The sequence below is a fragment of the Chelonoidis abingdonii genome, chromosome 1, assembly GCF_003597395.2.
Source record: "Chelonoidis abingdonii isolate Lonesome George chromosome 1, CheloAbing_2.0, whole genome shotgun sequence".
Lineage (NCBI taxonomy): Eukaryota > Metazoa > Chordata > Testudines > Testudinidae > Chelonoidis > Chelonoidis abingdonii.
In genome coordinates, this window is record NC_133769.1 from 216,844,677 (window position 1) to 216,868,551 (window position 23,875).

General features: G+C 41.3%; 1 protein-coding gene across 3 annotated transcripts in view; it reads left to right on the plus strand.

The window, feature by feature from the left end:
- Window positions 1–23,875, plus strand: part of CFAP47 (cilia and flagella associated protein 47) — a 761,390-nt gene that overhangs the window by 109,547 nt on the left and 627,968 nt on the right. For all 3 annotated transcript variants that reach the window (XM_032799255.2, XM_075059737.1, XM_075059740.1), the window contains exons 24-26: window positions 2,219–2,378; window positions 18,921–19,116; window positions 21,008–21,217. In XM_032799255.2, coding sequence (XP_032655146.1) covers window positions 2,219–2,378; window positions 18,921–19,116; window positions 21,008–21,217 — 566 coding nt within the window. The remainder of the gene's footprint in view (window positions 1–2,218; window positions 2,379–18,920; window positions 19,117–21,007; window positions 21,218–23,875) is intronic.

Consider the following 23,875-nt stretch of genomic DNA (forward strand, 5'->3'; position numbering starts at 1 on the left):
CGGTTTTTCTCCGGCAGTAGATGACCAGAATGACGGTAAACTATCATCTGCTATCACTGACAAAACGCAAAGTGGATGCTGCTTAGTAGCAGCTTGCGAGATATCGCCTCTCTGCGCGCATCCTCAGTACCACATCACGGTGACTGAAAAAAAAAAAAAAAAAATCTGAACGGGCTCCATGTTGACGGTGCTATGGCGTGTTCGCCAGCGGGCAATCCAGGGAAAAACGCCGAAAAGCATTGTCAGCTGAGTTTTCCCGGAGGAAGAATGACCTGCACGACATATTACCCAAGAACCACCCGCGCGCAATACATGATTCAACCAGATTCCAAGGCGGGAGACTGCGAGCTATGGCGAAAGCTACGGAGGCTAACTCCAATGCAACGCTTCAGAAATCGGACGTTAAGCCGCAGACCTGTACGCACAACGCCGAATGAATTACTGTGGCTAGTGTGGCCGCATGAAATCGAATTTATAATATCAGTTTTATAAAACCGATTTTAGCTAATTCGATATTATCCCGTAGTGTAGACGTGGCCTAAGTCTTGACCCTCATGAATGTTAGTTCTTATAGCTTGCCTGCAAGGTCATGTTTACCCTGCAGCTGGCAGTGTGCTTCCCAGCTTGTATAGACAATTGAGCACTAGTTCTGCTTGAGCTAGCACACTAAAAATAGCAGCATAGCTGGAGGTAGATTGGGCTAGCAACTCAAATCATACCCAGGGGGTCTGAGCAGGTTTATACTCAGATGGCTCAGGCAGAGGAAGCATGCGTCTGTCTACACGAGCTGGAAGCATGCTCCCAGCTGCAGTATAGATGTAGCCTGCCTGTCAGGGTACAAGAGGACTAACATTCATGAGAGTCAAGACTTAGCCAGACATGCATTACGAGCTGCCTATAAAGCATCTGAAGTTTGTCTCATTCTCTACGGTCTGCTGTGACCATTCAGAGGTATTACTGGCTCTGGACTTCAGACAAAAGTGCTGGGATTGCCTTTTTGAAGGCATGCAGCCTTTCCACTGTTAAAACCAGTGATCACTTGAGCAGACTCAGAGACTAGATTTTGGCACAGCCTTTTCAGGGTTTTAGTCTGTCCTTAGGATGAACATGTTGTCCTTTAGGTGAGAGAAATAGTACCAGCAGCACTCAGGTGACTAAATTAGGTATCCAATCTTAGGGTAAGAAAAGGTAGTTTCAAAGTGCCTTTCATCTTAAAGAGTCAGCTTAGGCAGAGGGGTTATCCTCTGTTCCTTTATCACAGAGGCTACTTTATACTCTGATGCAATGATGTTGGAACCTCAATGGGCAGCCAGATGCCAGTATGTTTCAGCACTATTCCTTTTTTGCATCCTTCTCCTTCTGGAGATAACTTATCCCAGTTTCTGCCAATAAGATTTTGGCTATGGACCTGGGTGTGTGCTGAAATTTATCCAAAAGAGACACAGTTTTCAGTTGAATGGCATTCCTTATACCCCAGCTCTTTCCATATAGTCTCATGAGAAACTTTTGAGGGTGAAGTCACAATCTTGCACCTGGGGACAATATAGCAGATGGATGATCCACTTTACTAGGGCAGAGGTTCTTAATTCTTGTTGTTTTATCATTCCAGCAAAAAAAAAAAAAAAAAGTGGGTTTTTAAAACTGGCTCTAAACTTTTGCAATCTCGACAAGTTTTTCAACAAAAGAATCAATATATGTAGTATCTTCGAGAACTGTAATGTCAGGTCTCTCTGATAGTGTATTCAGTTCTTGCAACATTTCACCAGTACTAGTAGAAGTTCTCCCATCTGCATTTGCCTTACCACCACTGCCATCATAAATGCAGTTAATCTACTTATCGCACACTAGCCCATGACTGATAGCCAACTTGCTATTACTCCAGATTATTCTTATTACATTGAAGAAATCGGTGTCATATTTAAGATTTGAGAAAATGGTTTTCCTTCCTAGGTAGGAAACATTGCTCTTTGTGAATGGTGAGTGCTTGTAAGTGTGCTTATTTTCTTACCTTACAGATATAAACTGCATACTCTATTGCTCTCTAGAGCGCTCTGTTGAACTTTGTGTCAATTGTTTCTTCTTTGTAGATAAAAAGTGCAACATAAAATCGTAACTTGTTTTCAACAGGAAAAGCTTAATATTTAGTGATGTGAAAAATAACATAATGCTTATCGCATTCTGTCATCTTGCATCCTTGTTTACCTACAACTGTTTACAGAAGTTTGACCTGACGAATATCTCAAGGCAATCGGTGACATGGCAATTAGATCTTGATGGTGCAGGAAAAGCCATAGAAGATGGCATTTTTAAATTTAGTCTGCGTGCTGGAGTTCTTGATCCAGGCCAAAAAACTAGTATCACCGTAGGCTTCTGCCCATGTAAGTATTTTTGTGAATTTGTCAACTTTTATATAAATGCTTGCTAAAACTAATGTTCGTTCAAGACTCCATTTCCAGAGGTGTATTTAAATCTTTCACTTTGAATCAGCACATTTTCTTTGCTGAAATACATTTGAAGAGCTAATGTGCTCAGATAGCCAACTTTGGTAAAAACTGAAATAAAACTATAAACAGCCCTTTTCTTGAACTCCTAAGTTACATAGGTTGAAGCCAGGAAGACAGGAAATGCTACTTTTATATTTAAACTATCTAATGCAGGGGTTCTCAAACTGGGGGTTGGGACCTCTCTTGGGGTCGTGAGGTTATTACATGGGGGGTTGCGAGCTGTCAGCCTCCATCCCAAACCCCGCTTTGCCTCCACATTTATAATGATATTCAATATATTTTAAAGTGTTTTTAATTTATAAGGGGGATTGCACTCAGAGGCTTGCTATGTGAAAGGGGTCACCAGTACAACAGTTTGAGAACTGTTGATCTAGTGCAACAGGTTCCAGGATTATGCCAATGGAAAAAAACCATGTTAAAGCTCAGAGAACTAAGAGTGCTGCAATCTGGACAGCTCAGGAACAGGAAATTGCTTGAAACATTTTTTCTGTCTATTTAGGATAGGGTACCTGAGACCTTTTCTTGGGGGAAAACTTAAGGGGATGAGAATAGATTCAGATTAATGGGTTCCTCTGTGAATTTGAGGAACATTGATTTCAGGCATTCATCTCACTCTAGGGCAGTGTCTGAATGAGGCTCATTAGGAGAGTGTGGAAGAAGCTTGCTCTGTGGATAAAATAATTCCTACACTCATCTGTGTTGTCAGTCCTGCACCTTTAATGAGTTTATTTTAAGTGAAGTAAAAAATTAAAACTCTCTATGGACTGAGGAGAATTTGGTGTGTGTGTGTGTTTGTGCTTTTTTTTCTAACTAGTCATAATATAGAAATAAAATGCAGTTTATCTTTTTAGAAGACTTAAGTTTGGGGCATTCATATATTTTTGAACAGTCCTAATTGATTTAGTCAAGTAGATTTTGTGTATAAAAAGGTAAAACATATTCCTACAAAAATTCAGGAGACTCTCTGAAGATTATAGTCACTTGGAAACCCTAGAACAGGAAGTAATTACTATGACAGAAATTGCAATCACATGTAATATCTTTGGGGGCCATATTGTATTAAGTCTATGTATCATTGTGGGTCGAGGACTGTATGCAGGGGTGTGTGTGTGTGTGTGTGTGTGGTCCAGGAATCACAAACAGTGGGGGGTAATTAAGATGCATCACCCTATGTTGTAAATGCCTCCAGAGAGATTTCACCCTCTGGGGAGGCTTGCCTATATTGGTTAAATCTGGGTTTTCCAAAGACCAACAGACAAGGAAAGGGCTTTTTGATATAAAAAGGCTGCATTTAAGGCCTTTTTGCTGATTCAGCAAATGGACAGGGCCTTCTGTCCAAAAGGGGCCCTAACCTTTGCAGAAGGGTTGGAAAGACTTTGGCCTGCAGGGCCTCAGGAGTCTGTTGGGTCATCTCTGGTAAGTTTATAGCCTGTGTACAGGAACTTTTTATTGTTTTTATGTTTACTCTGTAATGCTTTTACCTTAAGAATAAAGGTGCTTGATTAGGAAGAGCTGTGTGGTTACTTGTATGTGCTGGCAACACACACTGTTCTTAGCCCTCTTAGAGAAAGCAAAGCACAGTCTCTGGCCCCTAGGCAGATTGGCTTGTTGGGGGTATCATACTATAAACCAAGGAATTGTGCAGCCTTAACACACCCATCAGGAGAGAATGAGATGTGGGTTTCTACCCAAGAAAGGTGATGTCTGGGAGTCAAACACCTTAAATGGGCCCATGGAGGGACCTCGGGAAACTAGGAACCACGGAGGGGGAAGACAGATGCATTTGCCTTGGAACTGTGACAGTTACACTGCTAGAAAAAATATGGAACTGAACTTGGAATCTCAAGTAAACAAGGGGAAGCATTGTAGTCTAGTTGCATCTTTTTACCAAAAAGGTTAAGGGCTGCAGGCTGATTCTATATATTACATTGAGAAGACTGTGTTATGTTCTACTCTGTGCACATATGTACATCTATTCTCATGTAAGACCACAATCTACTTACAAAAATATAAATTCTTCGAGTGTTAGTCCCTGTGTGGATTCCAAAGGAGGGTGTGCACGTGTGCCATGTGCCAGAGCCGGAATTGTTGCTAGTAGTGTCTGTTGACATGGACATACATCATGCATTGGCCTCGCGGTGCGTCTGAGGCTTTCTGAGGCTCTGTGGGTCGATGCTGCTCCAGTTCCCTCTTCCCGCTGCGTGGCCACAGTTGGAGCCCTGTTGCTCTGTGTTCTTTGCCAACGTATATAGCTCTTATTCACTGTATATAGTTCTCCTTGTTTTTAGTTAGTTAGTTGTCCATTCTTCGTCCGTAGTTAGTTCGGTTGTTTGTTTGGACTTTCGCCTTTGGGGGCTTCTCTACCCTCCCTGAACCGGGGATTATGTCCCATCAACCTGGTTTTAAAAAACTGCGCCTCAGGCCCTTGCTCCTTCTCAGTGAACAATGGGCACACCCTCTGCCTGTATTGTCTCGGTGAAGCCAACATAGTTTCCCGCTGCTCCATTTGTTGCTTCTTGCTATAGTGGACCCGAGCAGCTCGCAAGCTTCGGCTCTGAAATTTCTTAATGGTGGAGGCAGTGCGCCCATGTGTCCAGCAAGACCTGGCACTGACAGAACCACTGCAGCGATGTCTGGGACAGACAGTGAGCGCCTCACCAGGCCCCTCCCATGTGGCACCACTGGCACTGATGAAACCTCACCGTGTGCACAAGCAGCATGGGAATAAGGGTGGATCCCTGACAGAGACCACCTCAAAGAGCAGCATTTCCTCCCTGAGCCGGGACTGTTCGGGCGAGAAGTTGCACACTACAGCCGACGGTCTGACTTCAACTTCAGCACCAGGTTCAAACAAAGTATGAACAGAGCATCCTCTAAATGCCTCTGCTTTCCACTGACCCCGTCTATGCAGGCACAGAGACCCTTTACTTTGCTTCCAGCTCCATCAACTCCTCTGGGATTCTTGGGTTTGGTGCACCTGGTCACACACACTACAGGCTGCTCATCACCTCTCATGCTGAGGGCGGAGTGTATGTTATCTGTCGCCCACACTGCACATTTCCTACCCAAACGGACACCCACCAGCATGAGCCTCTGGACACTCCAGTCCCATCAGCACTGACGGTCCCGACTGCCCTGCTGGAACCACCCATTTCTATCGCCGCTTCATCATCACTGGACAATACCCTTATCCCATCTTCCCTTTCCCCACTGGATGACCACTTGCAGTCTGTCCCTATTTGTTTGCATGGCTACTGCTCTCAGCCTCCCAGTGGAGAATGTTCAGGATCCCCAAGATCAATTTCTGGACATTTTTCAACCCCAGGGATGCACCCGCACAGCCTTGCCCATATACTCTGCCATATTGAAACTGGCCCAGACAGTGTGACACACACCAGCGTCTTATGCCCCTACACCATAATGAGCAGAATGCCACTATTTTGTTCCCTCCAAGGGCACAGATTTTCTCTTCACTCACCTGCTGCCAAATTCTCTAGTAATCAATGCAGCTACTGAATGCGCCTGCCAGCAGCACTTCAAATCTACATCCCCAGGCTGCAATGCAAAGAAATTGGACTTGCTGGGTAGAAAAGTTTATTCGTTCGTGGAATTACAATTCCCTATTGCCAGCTACCAGGGTATTCTGGCCAAATAAAACTTCTGCTTCTATTCTAAGTTTGCAGAATTCCAGGATTCTTTCTTCTGACTGATTAGCAAGACATCCAGTGCATGCTGGATGAGGGCAAACTGGTGGCCAAATTCACGCTCCAGGCCACAGTAGAATCTGCAGATGCTGCCTCTCGCTCCTTAGCGTCCGAGGTTGTCCTTCATTGCGACTCATGGCTCCAATCCAGTGGTCTTCCTGAAGAAGTCCAGATGATGCTGGAAGGCCTCCTCTTTGACAGCAATAAACTGTTTAGTGATAAGACGGACGAGTCCCTTCATTCCCTTAAGGACGCTCGTGCCACCCAGCGCTCCCTGGGCATCTATACCCCAGCCTCCACCTGCCCACAACAGCATCCACCCTTATGCCCTCGTCCTTGCACCACCTATCAACCATACCCCCAGTGACCCTTTGAAGCGCCTTGCCATTGCTCCCACTCCCAACGGCCTTGACACACTTCTTCAGCCACCTGGGCTGCCTCAGCTTCCCACCGACCGTTCAATCGTTTTGACTCTCACATCGAGAACTGCGAACTACCACAATCCTTCTTGTCATACCACATGTCATATTCGGGGGCTGCCTTTAACTCTTCACCCACAATTGGAGCTTGATCACCTCTGACCGCTAGATACTGGACATCATCCGTCAAGGATACCTGATCAAATTCCTTTCCTTTTCCCCTGCATTACCTACCTGGGGGCTGCTCCTCAGACCCTTCCCAAAACTATTTTCTCAGCAAAGCCATCGCCCTTCTCCACAAAGGTGCCATAGAACTTGTGCCGCACTGCCACTGTAGCTGTGGCTTCTATTCCTCCTATGTCCTCATTCCGAAAAAAGGGGGTAGTCTATGCCCCACCCTGAACATTGCCTACTTAAACAAATTCATCTGCAATTTTTGCTTCTGGATGATCACTCTCCCTTTCCCATGGAGCCTGGTTCATGGCTATCGATATGAAAGATGCACAATACCCATTACCAATTCCGTGTCCTCCCCTTTGAGATCGTATTTATGAAGGTCTTTGTGTTGTGGCAGCCCACATGTGCTGACTGGGCCACACCCTATTTCCTTATGTGGATGACTGGCTTCTGGTGACACCCTCTCACTGCCGCCTCCTGACCAGCGTATGCACCCTGCACATCCCCCTACACAAATTAGGAGTCTGCATCAACAAAGAAAAATCCATCCTCGTCTCTACCCGCACACTTACCTTTACGGGAGCACATTTGGACTCGGTGGCAGCCAGAACCTTTCTCCCCAGGGACCGCTTTGCCATTCTTGTTTCCCTTAGTACCATGGTCTGACATGGTGCACGCAAGCATGTCTGCCAGTGCCGCTCTCATTTAGGACACATGGCTGCCTGCACTGCTGTTACACTACATGCCTGTCTCCATATGCACTGCCTCCAACATTGGCTCCACACAGTCTATGAGCCACAGTTAGATCCACTCACCAAGGTCCTGGTCCTCCCTCTCCTGGTGGTGCAACCCATCCACAGTCCTAGTGGGCATACACTCCTCACCCACTGCCATACTCACCATAGATGCATCCTTAGTGGGCTGGGGTGCCCACCTTGACAGCTGCACAGTTCAGGGTCTCTGGTTCACAGGACAAGCATGGATGCATATCAGTATCCTTGAGCTCCAAGCAGTTCATCTGTCCTGCCAAGCCTTTCTGGACTTTCTCCACTCCTGCCATGTACAAATACTGTCAGACAACATGATGGCAGTCGTCCATATAAACAAACAGGACGGTACCAGGTCCCCCTCTCTGTGCACGGAAGCCGTCCACCTGATGGAACTGGTGCATCCAATGCCAAATCACCCTGCACGCAGTACACCTCCCAGGCACTCAGCCGTTCTTTCTATGCCAACCACAAGTGGAAGTTCCACGATCCCACTCACCAATCTCTCTTCTTCCACTGACTGTGACTTCTTTGCGATGCTACAGAACAGCAAACTATCACTGTGCTGCTCCTGGAGGCCTGGGCCTGGTCTGTCAGGGCAGTGTCCTTCTTGTTCCCTGGATTGCATGTCTTCTCAATGCCTTCTGCCAATTCCCCTCCTCCCCGAGGTCCTACACAAAATACACAAGGACTGGGCAATGGTGATCCTTATAGCCCCCTCCTGGTCTCGCCAATACTGTTATACTGATCTTTCACCTCTCTGCTCGCCCATTCGCCTTCCCAACATTCCAAATCATCTGATGCAGGACCGCAATCACCTGCAACATGCCAACACCACCCTCCCTTCATTTCACGGCTTGGTATTTGGTTGGGGATCCTGTGTAGACCAGGCCTGCTCTACGCCCATCTGCAACATCTTCACTAATATCAGAGGACATTCCACTCACACGTGTTATTCCTGCCAAATGGCATTGCTTCACGGCCTGGATGAGTCCTCATAACATTCCTACCAACTCTGTCTCCATTCCTACTTTCCTAAACTACCTCCTCCATCTCCGCCAATCAGGCCTAGCACACTCTTCCATCTAAGTTCACCGAACTACTCTCAGTGCCTTCCTTCCTCCTGTGGATGGCTCTTCCATCTTCACTCATCCAGAGACCTCCAGATTTCCTCAATGTTCTTCCTCCTATGCGACAGCCCATCCCACCTTGAAACCTCAACCTAATGTCCTCTCTGCCCTCACCAAACCTTTTTTCAAGCCTCGCCCACCTCTCTATGAAGGTTATCTTCCTGATGACTCCACACAGGCTCACGCCATCATGTCCGTCTTCCTAGCAGACATACCTTGGCAGGACATATGCCAGGCAGCGACCTGGTCTTCTGTCCATACTTTCTCCATTCATTATGCCATTGCTCCCCCCATGACGATAGATGCCGCCATCGGTCATGCTGTTGTACACAATTGGTCTTTCCAAGAGCCCTTGCGTCTGCCTCCTCCTGAATACTGCTTACTACTCTCTCACATTTGGAATCCACATAATGATATGTAATCCCTATCCTGCTCTCCTCCCCCTCTGCTCCGGGCTCCTCTGCTGCTGAGTAATAAGGAACTGGAGCAGCATTGACCCGTGCAGCCTCTTAAAGCCTCAGATGTGCCATGTGGCTGACACATGACACACATGCAGGTCAGTGGACACTGCTATCAACAGTTCCGGCTCTGGCGCATGGCACACTTCTGCATCCACGTTTTGGGATCCAGATGGGGACAACACATTTCAAAGAATCTCCAATTACAGTAAGTAACTTTCTCTTACATTCGGTTGTCACTTTGAGTAAACAGCTGCTACCTTTGGGGCTGGAGTTGCTTCATGTGTTCAAAGTATTTATTTTTTCTGATGTGTAGCTATACCAGTGCGGGGTAGATGATTTTTAATCTTCTTAGAGGATGTGACTAGGTAGAAGCAGCAGAGATGGAAGGTAATTTTACCTGCTGAATGTTGGAGAGATTAATCTCCTTTTCTATGGCTTATCTTTTTAAAGAAACCTGACAAGAAATATGCTAAGACCCAATGTTTTGTAGTGCAGACTGAGAAGAAGGGGCAATGGAAATGGGGGAGGATGGAAAATAAAAAGTTGACGTGGTTATTGCCTTTTAGTGCTTTCAAACATTCTGTATGTGGTTTAGCAATTGCGAGTCTGAATTTATTTTACAGATTTTCTCCTTTCTGAGCCATCTACTTTTCGTTATGTGTCCTGTTCTCTGTTGTTATTAAATAACAGAAAAATCACAAAATAGAGGGCTGTAACTCTACTTCCTGAAGAGGCAGTTTTAATACACATACATGTAGAGATTATCTATGTCTACACTAATGAATGATGATGATAAAATAATGAGCCCAAGACTACAATACAAAACATAGAAGTTTTCATTTGTTTTTCATTCTGAGAAAAATGTTATTTTATGGCCTTATCCCATGGTGGTGTATTTCTAGACTGAGAGGGGAATATAGGTTAACAGAGAGAGAGAATTTGAATGACTGTTGAACTGGCATGTGATTAGATCAGCAAGGTTTGATTTTAGGGATGATGAAGACAGTATTATTCTTGCTAAGATAAGCTCAAATAAATTGAAGAGAAGAATATTTACAAATATAAGGCAGTTCTTCCCAAGATGTGACCTTTGAATGATTGGTAGACTACAAAGGGGTGGGTGGACATGCATTTCTTTCTCTCCTGATGGTTTCCAGTGCCACATTTCGTTAAGGACTGTAATGTAATATTAGGAAAGCAATTAGATCACATAAGCAATTGTTGTAAAAGCTTCAAGGGTATCATGACTGTAAATGCAAGCAGAGGTCAATCCCAAGATAATCTCTCCATTAATATATGTTCTATACTATGAAAAAGCCACTTGTATAAAATAGTATGTTATGAAGACTACTAAGCCAGCTAATAACCTGCAAATACAAAACAATATTGTGAGTTAGTGAGTAAAGTGTGTGTATGTGAAATATACTGTATCTATGCATGCATAGTCAGCAAGGATTATTGATCAACACTTTTTTTTTTGAAAGTTATTTGTTACATTTTACTGTGTGCAAGTCTTACGTTTACATAAGCAATAAAAGCATTCTAAAATCAACTGACTTCATAATTCAGTATTTTAAATATTATTCTACTATTTGTAGTCTGCTTGGGTATTGTGCCTTCTGTGAAACAATATTTAATCTTTCTTAAAATAGAATACTAAACACAGCAAAACCCACACAGAAGACTTTAATAGTCTATTAAGGAGCATGCTTTGCCTTTTACCTAAAAAGGTTTATTCTGTAGAATTTCAGCATGTTTGAGTGGACAAACCGGTTAGCAAGCCCCAAATCTAAATTGCACTAGTTTGTTTCAACACACCACTGTGTTTGTAATAATAATAATAATACCTAGCTCTTATAGAGCACTTTTCCTCAGTAGATCTCAAGGTGATACAAAATGAAGAGTCCCTGCCTGTGACAGGATGTCGCACTAAAGTATTTTGTAGCACAAAATTTAACTTAAAGCTAACACATAAAAGGCTTGCACAAGGTGTGGTAATGTAAAAGGTTTCCTTACTGTGACAGAAGTGGTTAAGTTCAACAGAGATGCTAAAGAACTGAATATATACCTACCTGAAATGATCCTGTATTACTGTGTAATCCCTAATGCATTAACGAATGCATGAAAGGGATAAAATACGTTACAGTATCATGTCACCCTTGGTAATAATTGTAATTCTTCAAAGAAAAGTAAGTTTCAATAGATCCATGCTCTTGGTTTTCACGACTGTGTCATGAGAGTCACAAACTGCTGAGCTTCTGTTCATCTGCAAATTTGACACCATCAGCTCGGATTAAACAAAGACTGTGAATGACTAGCCAACTACAAAAACAGTTTCTCTTCCTGAGGTGTAAACACCTCAACTGCTAAAAGAGGGCCTCATCCTCCCTGATTGAACTAATCTCGTTATCTCTAGCCTGATTGTTGCTTGCATATTTATACCTGCCTCGAAATTTCCACTACATTCACCCACGAAAGCTCATGCTCCAATATGTCTATTAGTCTATAAGGTGCAACAGGACTCTTCTGCTTTTACAGATCCAAACTAACACGGCTACTCCTCTGATACTTGACAATTGGATTAGCAAGTTTTAAAGAATTTAGAACCCATGGGAGGTTTGTTGATTATATGACTGAAGGTTGCAGATGTATGTCACAGCCTCTAACTTCTAGTTCCTTTTTTCTGCTACAGCAGGAAGTTGAATAACTGTATCCTCTAGCAGTTTTTATGGGGAGAATGATTGGTTTATTATTGATTTTTCTTTTTCTAGGGTATAGCCTTGAGATAAAACAACGTGATACTTCCCCTCCCCACCTCAGAAATATGTATATTTAATGTAACGTGTTCTTTTTCTGTTGACATTCATTTCTGTTCAAGAGCCATATGCTGTAATTGTACAACATTTAATAAAAAGTCTATATTCATAAAACATTTAAAGTTGCAAAGCTAAGTGCTCAGAAATTATGAAACTACTTTTAGTGTTGCACATGAAACTTTAATTCTCCCTCTATTAGCATACACATTATGACCATCTTTTTATTCCGTGTGTACAGCAGCTAACATAGGAGTCCTGATCCATGACTAGGACTCCTAGATGCTACAGTAATATAAATAACAAATGATAGAAATGAAAGAACCAATACTATGTAGTCATGTAACTATATATTGTATTGTAATATATATACACAAAAGGCAGAATTAAGGTTGCACAGAATTGATCTCGTTATTGAAGAATATTGTTATGCAATCTTCGTGTTGTCATTTTCAAATTTTTGGTTGCTTATCTATTAAACCTTCATGTTTTCTGAGTATTGTTATTATGATGGAATATAATTAATTGTTCAATTACTTTGTATCCATTTAAAATAGAAATGGAATGTCAATAACAAAAAAAACCCCAACCTCCTGCCCCCTAAAACAACAACCTGTTCTAGCTAAGTCACATGTCCTTCGCTTAAACATGCAGTTGTTTGCTGGAGCTGTGCAGTGTTCAGTGCTATCCAGGAGAGTGCTCTGTGTTGGGTTGGTCCTCTGGTGCAAATTAGCTCAGCTGCTCTGAAAATGAGGCCACTTCTACTTAGGGTCCTAAATACAAATTTAGGAGTGCAATTTTCAAATGGGCCTAAATTACCTGGGTGCACAAGTCCCTTTTGAAAAGCACATAGTAGGAGCCTAACTTTTAGGCTCAAAGATTGAAAAATTTGGCTGTACTATGGAATGGATTATTGGAAGTCCATGGCTGATAGGCTGGAGGTGTTGGTTTGGGAGGAAAGTCTGATGGTATATTGTGAGAGAAGGTGAATGACTGTATTGCTGTGCTTTGAATAGGGTAAGAGGGTGGATAGAGGAAAGGTTGGCTGTCTATGGTAGAAATGAAAGAGGTTCATAGGCTGGTTTAAAGTAGAAGGAAGGAACTGTAGGGCATTGGGATAGCCTGACTTTAGCTCAGCAGAGATTCAGAAGACATGGTGATTTGATTGTGTAAGAAGAGGGGGGATTGGGAGCAAAATGCTTTTAATATGGCTTATTTTGCATTGATAGTGCATGGTTTAAAGTGGTCTTGCTTTCTTCCCACCACTCTTTGGGGGCTAAAAATAGACGATAGAGAGGAATAATAATAATTTAGGCTGGTTTGCCAGACATCATGAAATTTTCTTTTGACTGTTTGATCCTGTGCCATGATGATACATGGTGAAGTTTTTGCATTTGTAAGTGATGTTAAAGTACCATAAATTGATGCAATGACATGGTATTGAAGATGCAGGTATTGAATCATTCTGTCCCAACATTGTAACATGATACGGGTTTTTGAGTATCTGTCCCCTCCCCCAAGTCGAGTCTTACTGTAGATCCATAAAATCTGAAAGATGGTCCTATACAGTTACGTTGTTGTATGCACACACTTGAGGTGCTTTGTAAGGCCCCCAATCACATAAAATGCAGGTATTTCTGCATATTTTAAACTTAGAAACTCTTGCAACATTAATAGAACTTTAGTTTTTTCTTACTTAATATAATACTTAATCACCCATCTGGGTGTTTAGAAGCTCTGGGTAGTTAGACTGGGGAAATCCAGCTAGAGCCAAAGTCAAAATTCCTACTTCACCTGTTGGATTTGCAGTATTTAAGAACCAGACAGTTAGAGGTAAAGTATCTGCAGGAGTGGACACAGCTGGATCTCGTGGGGAAAAAAATCATGGCCCAGCTAGCAGCTATAAAAGGAAGTAGCAGAAAGGAGTAACGGGGCGGGGGGGAGGGGGAGCATGTACTCAAGCTGATAAAAAAAAAAAATTGTGGTATTCTGCTAAAACCTCCCAAGAAATGGAAAGGCTTTTGACGGGGACTCTGCAAAGTGAAGACTTTGTATTTTATAGCCAGGAAGGGATGTTCTGTACTGGGACCGACTGCTGTTGTTTGTGTGGGACTGCCTGGACTGCGACAGCTTGCTTAACAGTGTTATCGTTTGCACTCTGTTTAAATCATAACTTCTCTTTTTATTTTGGTACTGAAACTCCACAGACTTTCATCCTCAAGTCTGTAACTGCTTTGAAGAAAGCAGCAGCTTACACTGAAGTGTTTCTGACTGTACCAGCAGAACCTTTGTAACTGGAAAGTGGAGCTGTGTTTAATTTTGTGCTTCTGGGGACTCATTTTTTTCTTGTTGGAGTTATTACTTTGAGAGTGAAGTCTTTTTTGTTCTCAATAGTTTTATGAAAATTTTTGGTTCTGTTGAAGTTACGTCTATTTCAAACCCAAAGGACACTTTTCAGCCAGCCAGTTAAAAAGACACTTACAGTGCAATTAAAGCTGGTTCAGTGAAGACAGCTGTTTTATTTAAAGCCATTAGACTTCGGTTGGCATTTTCAAAGGGGCACAAGGGAGTTAATTTCAATGGGATTTGTGATCCCAAGTCCCTTAGGCTCCTCTGAAAATCCCAGCCTAATGATGTTCTACTGTAGTTAAGGTAGTGTTATAAATACTATCAATGGGAACTGATTGTGCCTCGTTATAGTTGCATCTGACTTCTTGTTAGGGTGAATTTGAAACTGAATTTACCTTTGAATTTAAACTACACCAGAATCAATGCAACTGAAACTTCACATACATATCAGTTTTGAGTTTTTGGGAAGTCTGGGGCAATTAAGACGAAGCGCTTCATTGAAATGAATTGTCCAGATTTTTTGTTCACTTTTAAAAGGATGTCCTAGTGCTTTATTATTTTTTTTACCGCTCATGAAATGCTCATTTAAAAGTGCCTTGCTTTAAGTTTTAAGGGGGTTGTGAGTAGGACTGGAGAAGATACTATAATAGGTAAGCCTAAGAATTCAAAACACCCAGCTGTATGTGTAAACACAGATATATATTTAAAAATAACACCTATTTATGTTTTAAGTGTATGTAATATCTACCTTGAGTTCATAATACATCTGTTTGTGTGCTTTGCAAAGTATGCATGACCCCACAAGTGGTGGCTGGGATAGAATGGCTGTCAATAAACCACAACGGTTTGACCTCAGAAATGTAGATGAGGGAAAGCCACTTGGGACCACTTTTTCACTATTTTTGTGTTAAGTAGATGTATAAAAATCAATGGAACTCTTTAAGGAATAAGGCTCTGGTATAGGTAAACATCCCTCTTCAGGAAGGTAAGGAGGTCCATGCCAGTACACAGCTAAGTTCTCCCAAACAACCTTAACTATGACCCCGTGATGCCCAAATGGAGAACTATCAGAAACTCAGAGACATGCTTAAAGAGGAAACTTTATAAATGGGCTTTTCCTGAAGCTGGTGACTGAAATAAATGTGTGGCTACATCTTTTTGTTTGCAGTGGTAGTATGTAATTGGAGGGTTTTTTTTTTTTGATAGTGTGTTTCCTATTTTTGGTTCTGCAGGATCAGAAAGGAAACTCTTTCTAAAATTTCAGTAAGTGTTCCTGTGGTGCTGCCTTTAGGGTCTTTTTTTATGAATTAGGACAATTACTCTTCCCCCTCCCCCCCCACGCCAGTATCTCCAGGATTAACAAGAGGAGGAATTGCTTAATTCCATGGATTCCAACAGCTGTGGGCAAAATTAAGTGGACAAATTTGTAAACACTATGAAACATCCCCAAGGAAAACGTCCACATCATGTTGCAATTTGACTACGGATATGGCTACACTTGCAGCTGTACAGTGCTGGGAGTTAAACCTGTCTTCGCACAGCTGAATAGGGAAAGCGCTGCAATCTGGCCACACTGACAGCTACCAGCGCACTGTCGTGGCCACATTTGCAGCATCTGCAGCGGCATTGGGAGCGGTGCATTATGGGCAGCTATCCCAGCATTCAAGTGGCTGCAATGTGCTTTTCAAAAGGGGGGGTGGAGTGAAGTGTGACAGGGACCATGGGGGAGAGAGAGAGAGTGGATTTTTGGAGCCGACACTGTGTCAGCAGCTGCAAGTTCTGACCCCCTCCCCCACCCCTCTCTCGCTTACTGAAAGCAAATAGCCCTCTTTGTTTTTTTCCTCACAAACCAGATAAGCAGCCTCCCCGAAACAGACCCCTCCCTCCCTCCCCCCGCCGTTCTGCTTCTTTCCTCAAGCCCCCTCCCTTCAAGCAAACACTAGCTGTGGGCGTTCCAAAGGGAGCTCATTCACAGCAAACAGGAGCTGTGTTCACAACAAAACAAACAGAGGCATCACAACAAAACAAAGAGAGTTATCGTTACTTACAAGCATTATGGTAAGGTTCCGGAGGTCAGTTACAGCGTAGTAAGATTAATCACTGTTTACACTGGCACCCTAGCGCTGCAGCAGCAGTGCTATTCTCTTTATTCCTCTCATTGAGGTGGAGTACGTGCAGTGCTGTAGCCAGGGAGATACAGCGCTGTATGTGCCTTGCCACTGTGGATGGGGAGTGAGTTACAGTGCTGTAAAGCCACCACCAGCGCAGTAACTCTCAAGTATAGCCAAGGCCTACCATATAGCAAATGATTGTGAAGTATTAGGTAGTAGTGTAGCGCAAGCTTTGACTGTGGTCACTAGAAGTGTAGTTAACATAACAAATACTTCCCATAGTATGCTAGATATGTAGTTTTCTCTGGCTAACTGATTTGAATAATCATCTGGAATCAGACTGGCATTCTGGTTTAATATGATTATCTTATCCCTCTTGTTCAGTTTGTGTGGTTAGTGCTGTTGTGCAGTAGTAGCATTTTTTGGAATCCTGGTCAGTTGTGCTTTTAAGAAAGAAATAGAATCTGGATGAGATTATTGAGCCCAAAAGAGAGTGAGTGGGCGTGGCCCATTTTTTCAGTTTTTGAGAAAGCAGTGTCATATTTAAAGGAGGAAAAATTGTGAGAATACAAAATCCCTGCAAACTCTAAAACATTCATCTGAATGGTTGAGGTGACAATGCTGGACAAGTGGAGCAGTAGAAAGGAGAGAAAAAGGTTTTGCGAGGAAAGTTTGTTATTGTTAGTATGTAATCATATAATTAAGATACCTTTTAACAGAATGGAAATCAAGTGCACTTGGCAAACTATTGCTATTTCCCACCCCCCCAGGGACTCCTGCTTCATTTAGTACACAGGATGGAGCTGTTCTTGGAATTAGTCAGCTGTGCAGTGAAAAGGCAGTTGAATGCTACCCTAGAGAACTGTATTCTATCACTACCTCTGCCACAGAGTTACTATATGTTGCTGGGCGTGTCACACAAGTCACAATTTTCACGGCTAGCTGTTATATGTTCCTCATTTTCTGGGTCCCCAACTGGAGACACCTACGGTCAGATTTACAGAAGTGCTGAGTAGAATTGAGCAAATGATTGATTTATTGGTTTGGAAGCCAGATGGAAAAAATCCCCTTTTCCCTCTCCCAAATTACTTAGTTTCAAGCAGAAACTGATTCTCCTTCTCCACGCCCCCCCACCCTCCCAGTGTTTTTTGATTAAACAAACAAAAACAAGGAAAAATTTTGTTCAGGTCAGATAGTTTTTAATGTTGATCAAATCCACATTTTCAAAAATCTTGTTTTCATTTTGTTTGGTCAAAACTAGTTACCAAATTAGATTTGAATTTGCAAATAGTTTTGGTGCCCTGAAAAATGCATATTTTGATAAATTTAGTATTTGCCAAAAAAATGTCACCCAACTGTAATGCTGAGCATTTACAGCTGTAGCTGAAGGCAACGGAAGCTGTTTTTGGAACATATAAAGTGCTATGTAATGCTGAGTACTCTGAAAAACTAAACCCTAAGCAACTCAGATTGTCACCCAATATTAATGGAGACTTGACAATTTTGGTCTTCATTTTCCTTTCCTCTCTGGGGTGTTGTAAAATACATTCATTAAAGAACTAAGATACTATGATGAGAGCATCATAGAAAAGACTATGAAGAAATTAATAACTGTGTTGAGTACAAGGTTTGGATGATGTGCAGTAAATAATGCATGGGGACACACATTGAGTAATTAAGATAAAGAAAAACACTGAATAGTGCTTATTCAATGAGCATTCTCCAACCTGTGCACTGATTGAAGTAGGGGTCATGTGAAAAATTAGTATCTAATCAGGTAATGAGATCAAGCTAAGGCAACCATAAATCTGATATTTCCTAAATGAGTGTTTGACTTTGCTAACTTAATGTTTTTTTTTTTAATTTAATTATTTTGGATGTAATAGATATATAGGATGAAATCCTGGCCCTGCTGAAGTTGATGTAAGTTTTGGCATTTATTTCTGTGGTATCAGAATATCATCCTAGAAGTTTTTTGTGTATTTGCAGATGAGATGTGAGAGGCATTTTTATGTTGGAAACAGTACAGGGCTTTGGAATCCGGTAGGTTGAATTTATATTTTCAGTTATTGGATCCCATTATTTTGATTTAGAGGCCCCATAGGAATTTGACTGCATGACAGTACAGGTAGAGATGGGTGGTTTCACATTTTATGGTGCTTAAGAATGGATATATGTCTCATCAACTGCAAGAAATATTTTATTTTTCAATAATTTTGAAGAAATGCCAGAATTTCAAAAAGTTTCCTGCTAATAAACAATATAAAAAAATGGGTTCCAAGTTTCCAGGACAAGTCACTTGTAACAATTTTTTTCTTCCTAACTTATCATAGTAGACTAGTGCTGCAGCTTGTTTTCATGTTAGACTGTATTTTGAAAACAAAAGCAATATGCTTGATTAGAAAGTTCTTATCAGGTTTGTGTCTTCAAATGATTTATTTTAATTATGTTCGTATATTTGTTTGATTGTTCCATTTTTCATTAGCTTATCCTGGGACATATGGAGCTGAAGTGCCAGTGTTTTTGAATGATAACCCATCTCATTGCAAACTATTAACTCTGTCTGGTACTGTCAAGTTACCTAAGATAAACTTTGATCCCCCGTTTTTGATATTGGTGCCTGTTCCTCTGGATATGAAAACTGAGACGTATGTCAATATTATTCCAAAAGACTACTCAAGGTAAATCTTCACTTAAATTCCAGATTAATTTGCTATAAACACTATAATTCTCATGCTTCCTCTGTTTTCTGCTGCAGGAGGTACTAGATAATTGCTGTGTGGGTTGGTGTTCATATCACTGTCTGCTCAATGGCAGAAAATGCCATACTTAGCAGGAAATAGTGAACAGCATTTTATCCTCATGATGTATCATTTCTTTACTAGCTCTGTGCTCCAGAAATGTGTCTGTCCATCATTACAGGACAGATTGTTACACTTTTTGTACTTTTTTGGAAAGCACAGCAGAATTATAAAAAAAGCAGCAGCTATGAGAGCTTCTAAGGGACTTCACCCTGAGAGTCACATCATAAGCTTGTTATTTTTTTTGGTGTCATGATTAGATGAAAACATTGTAGCTGTTGTTTTTCTCTGGCAAATTGATTAGAAATCCTCAAACAGTTATTTTGGGTTAGTATGATTTTGTTAGACACATCGATGAGTCACACTGGATGTACTATGATTTCATTATCTATGTAAGGCTGTATTATATTTGAACAAAACAAACACATTAATCTAAAAGTGTCTATACATTAGATTTATTAATGACTGCACCTTTTTATTCATTTTTTTAGATCTCCAAAATCACACTGTTAAACCAAAGATTTGAAAACAATCAAAAACTTTCTTTTAATCTCCATACTGTGTCGCAAAATGTATTAATTCAGAGTTGGTGCAATATTTGGTTAACAAATGCCTCCTTGAGTCCTTTATCATGGGTTTTGTACCATAAAGCATTGTACAGCTTAATATTTTTGAATACTAAGGCTTGGTAATGGTATCCAGAGCTTGTACATTTTAGGGCATTAGTTCAAATACAGCTCAAAGCAATAGTGGTTAAAGTTACCATCCGATAGGTTTTTGTTACCAGTGTTAAATGATGGTATTTTCTCACCATAGTTTCCAGTGGATAGGTGCTAACATATCAAAAACTAATACTGCAGTTGGTGACATTGTTAGCATGTTAGGCAGAACTTGAATTGCTCCCTTCTCTAGTACTAGTCTCTCCAGGCAAGAGTTGAGGCACAGTGATATGACAAGTGTTAGGAAGCTTGTACTTCCTCTACCTGTGATACATTTTTTCTGTGGTTAAATAGTAAATTTCATTTTCCAGTGCAGTTAGTGGCACATTTCTATGACTAGGTATTGCAGTGTCAGAGACCTGAATGAACATCTTGCATCCACTTGCCTACAGATGATGGTCATTTGTAGGTGGGATGAATTACCTAGGATTTCTGCTGGAAATAGTAATGACTGTTATTACTATTTATTGAATGACTGTGGTCAATAATACCACAACTGGATCAAGCCAAACTCCATATGGGTCTGGGGATCTATTCACACAGATTTGATTGCAAGATTGGTGCCTAAATTAGTGTGACCAGGGGAAGTATTTCAAAATGTCTCTGTCCAGGAGGTTCCATTTTGTGCAAATAGTTATAGAGTAAAAGCTGTTTTGAACACTAGAACAATTTGATAAGTGTTAATACAATTAAATCAATACAGAAGAAAGCTTTAGCAATAGGTGATTTTTAAGGAAACAAATAAAAGTAATACTTAAGCCTTAGTTATAACAATGGTCTGTAAAAATTCTTCCATACAATGCTGAGTTGCAGTGGGTCACTACAGAAAACTAATTGCAGTACATTTGTAAAAGACAAAATGGCATGTTAAATGTTAAAGGTCTTATAATTTTTCAGTTAGTTTCAGTTGACTAATAATTTAAAAAACAAATTTGTGCTATGATCATGGTTCATATATCGAGCTGCAAAAAGCAGTTTGATAGATGTGTGACTTAACTTTGCTCCCAAAGGGCAACAGTAACAAACATCGTTATTATTGATTTTTAACACAGGCCGTCAGCACTACAAGTTGAAATTCCAGAGCTTGAACTTGAAGATGGTGACAGGATTAATCCCCTTTCTGTGCAGTTTCCAAGTGGCCAAGTTATTGCAGTCTCACCAGAGGGGACAAATGTAGGACTCACTTGTCATATCAGCTTCAGGTCATCTAGGCCAGTGTCATTTTTAAGGAACATATTCTTCATTGATGATGAAAAAAACAGGTAAATGCATTTAAATTAAGTCTATTTGGGGGAAGGAAGGGTACTCTCCATGTTGTGGAGAAGTGTGTAAGACACAAACCTTATGACATAAATTAGCTGGAAAAAAATGACAAGGAGTCCCTAATATAAACTAATATATTTGAACGTGAACTGAAGAAATACATTCTGTTTTGAGCTGGATTCCAGTTCCAAATCATGCTATTCAGCTTTGCCCTTAAGGTTTAAATCATTTCAGAATCTTGTATTTGCTCATACTTTGCTCAGTTTTTCTCTTTTCTCACTCCCTCATATTCACTTTTGAGAAGTGTTCTGTTGAGTAAACAAATCCTACTATTTTTGGTCCAAATTGTTTTGCTGTTGTTAAAAAAAAAATGTTAGATTTTTTTTTTTTTGGTGTTGTATTTTAAATGATGCTGCAGTTGAATAGGAGGAAGTATCAGCATGAAATATGGTGTTCCTATCAATTCAGCTTTGTAAAGTGCTTTTCAGTCTTCCAGAATGAAATCCCCTTATTAACCTAATATATCATCATTTTATGCATAATTCATACAATACAATAGGAAAAAACCTTTAGAGGTCTATTTAAAGAACAAAATGTTTCTGACTGTAGGGCTGCATAAACCTTGCAGGACTTGTTTTGTGTAGCTAATGGTCTGCGGCAGTTGGCAACTACCAAACCTGTGTTCCCTTCATTTAACAGACTGGAAGCTTAATGGCTGAATCCCAGAAAAGAGGCTTGCTTGGAACAAGTTTGCTAGGTCTTACTAAGTAGTGGAAAGCCCTCCACTAGGGCCGCCTGCCTGTCAAATGGAAGTGGTTTTCCATCTGGGCATGGCAAACTGGAGCTTTTCCAGTGGATTCATCCATCCAACATATATGTGACTATTTTCTGCATCTGAAACAGCAATGCTTAGCAGTTTCCTCTATCAAGGTTCACCTGGCAGTGAGACCAGCTTGCCACCCTCATGTGGATAACAGCCTGTTTTTTTAAGTGACATGACAATCAGATTCCATAAAGGCCTGGAAATGTTGTACCCTAAATTAAGAGAACCTGTCCCCACCTTGGGACTTGAACCTGGTCTCGTCTAAACTTACGGGACCACCATTTGAGCCGTTAGCAATGTGCTTCTGGAAGGTATTTTCTCTAATAGTCATCACTCCCGCCAAAAGTCTCTGATACTCTGTATTGCAGTATAATATGTTGCACAAGAAACTGAATATATCTTAGAATTAGAATGGTGCAAAGAGTTAATAAGCACTTCTTTAATTATTTGCCTGTCACTATTTCTACTGTGATCTCAACTTTCAGGGTTAAACATTTTGTCCTTTCACATCTTATGATGGTATTAGGTTTGCCCTAAATATAAAACTAAATATTTATAATATTCTTATGCAAGAATTGTATGAATACTGAAGTAATTAGAGAGGGAGTGGTTGGAATTTTTATATTCTGTTTCTTGATCTATGTCAATGTAACTCCACTAAGAGTCTTCTCTTCTTTTGTAGACTCATTTTATTTACTTCTAAGATAAACTGTGAATTGGGATGTGGTTTCTTTGTAAACCTTTCAGTAATTAGTAGGAAGGGGTAATACAAAACAATAGAATTTTGAGGCTTGAAAAATAGCCACTTATCAGGCGCAGTAGTTAGTTTCAATAACTGTTCTTATATGATACAGTAGCAGCTTATCAAACCTTGTTATGGAGGGATAAACCATTCTAGTGTGTAATAAAGCTTTATCTGTACTGCCATTAAAATGAAAGAAGGAATACCACCATTCACTTGAAGAGGAATTTAATTAAAAAAGCATTCAATAAAAAGCTAGCGTTAAAGTAACCTTCTTTGAGTAGGTGCAGACATGTATTGCACTTAGGTATTTGCACACCCAGTGCACTGGAGCTGGAGAAATTTGCCTAGCAGTACCTGTAGGGGGTGACGCTCGCACTTCATAGCCATAACCCCTCACCTAGCTGCACGTGGCAGTGCAACACCGGGCCTCCTTCAGTTCCTTCTTACTGTCTATAGCTGAGTCAGAGCTCTGTGTGGTCTTAACCTCTCAACTAGTTTAGTTTTTTTCCCCTTGTTGTATATAGATGTAGTAGTTTTGTTTTCTCGGTGATGCCCTCACAGGAGTTTAAGCATTGTCCTTTGTGTGGCAGAGCGATCCCACACAATGATCCCCACACATGGTGCTTTGGGTTCCTGGAGTGCTGCTGCAGGTGCCTCTCCAAAGAAATGGAGGAGCCATACCCTGTCAACAGTGCAGAAGAAGAGATTGCATGATCTCAGTTAAGACTGCTTTTGGTTTTGGGGTGACTCTTTTGCTTCCCCAAGGAAAAGCATGGACTGGCTTGGAGTTGGTACTGGTGTGCAGGATGGCATGGATACCTTTAACCCTTCCTTGATACTGAGTACGGAGGTTCAAAATCCCGTACCGTTTACTCTAGTTGCAGCCTCCAGGCATCTGTTGAGTCTGGTACCGACGAGGAAGATGCCAGTACCGATTGTTTCCACCTCAGCAGCGTATCAGGCAGGTACAGATCTCCTTTGCTTCTTGGTCCCAGTCTCTCCTTTGGTCCAGGACTTTGCCAGGGCTTTGCTATCTGTAGCTCTGGCAATTGAACAAGATGCTGAACCTTTGGGTCTCTTGGCACCGCA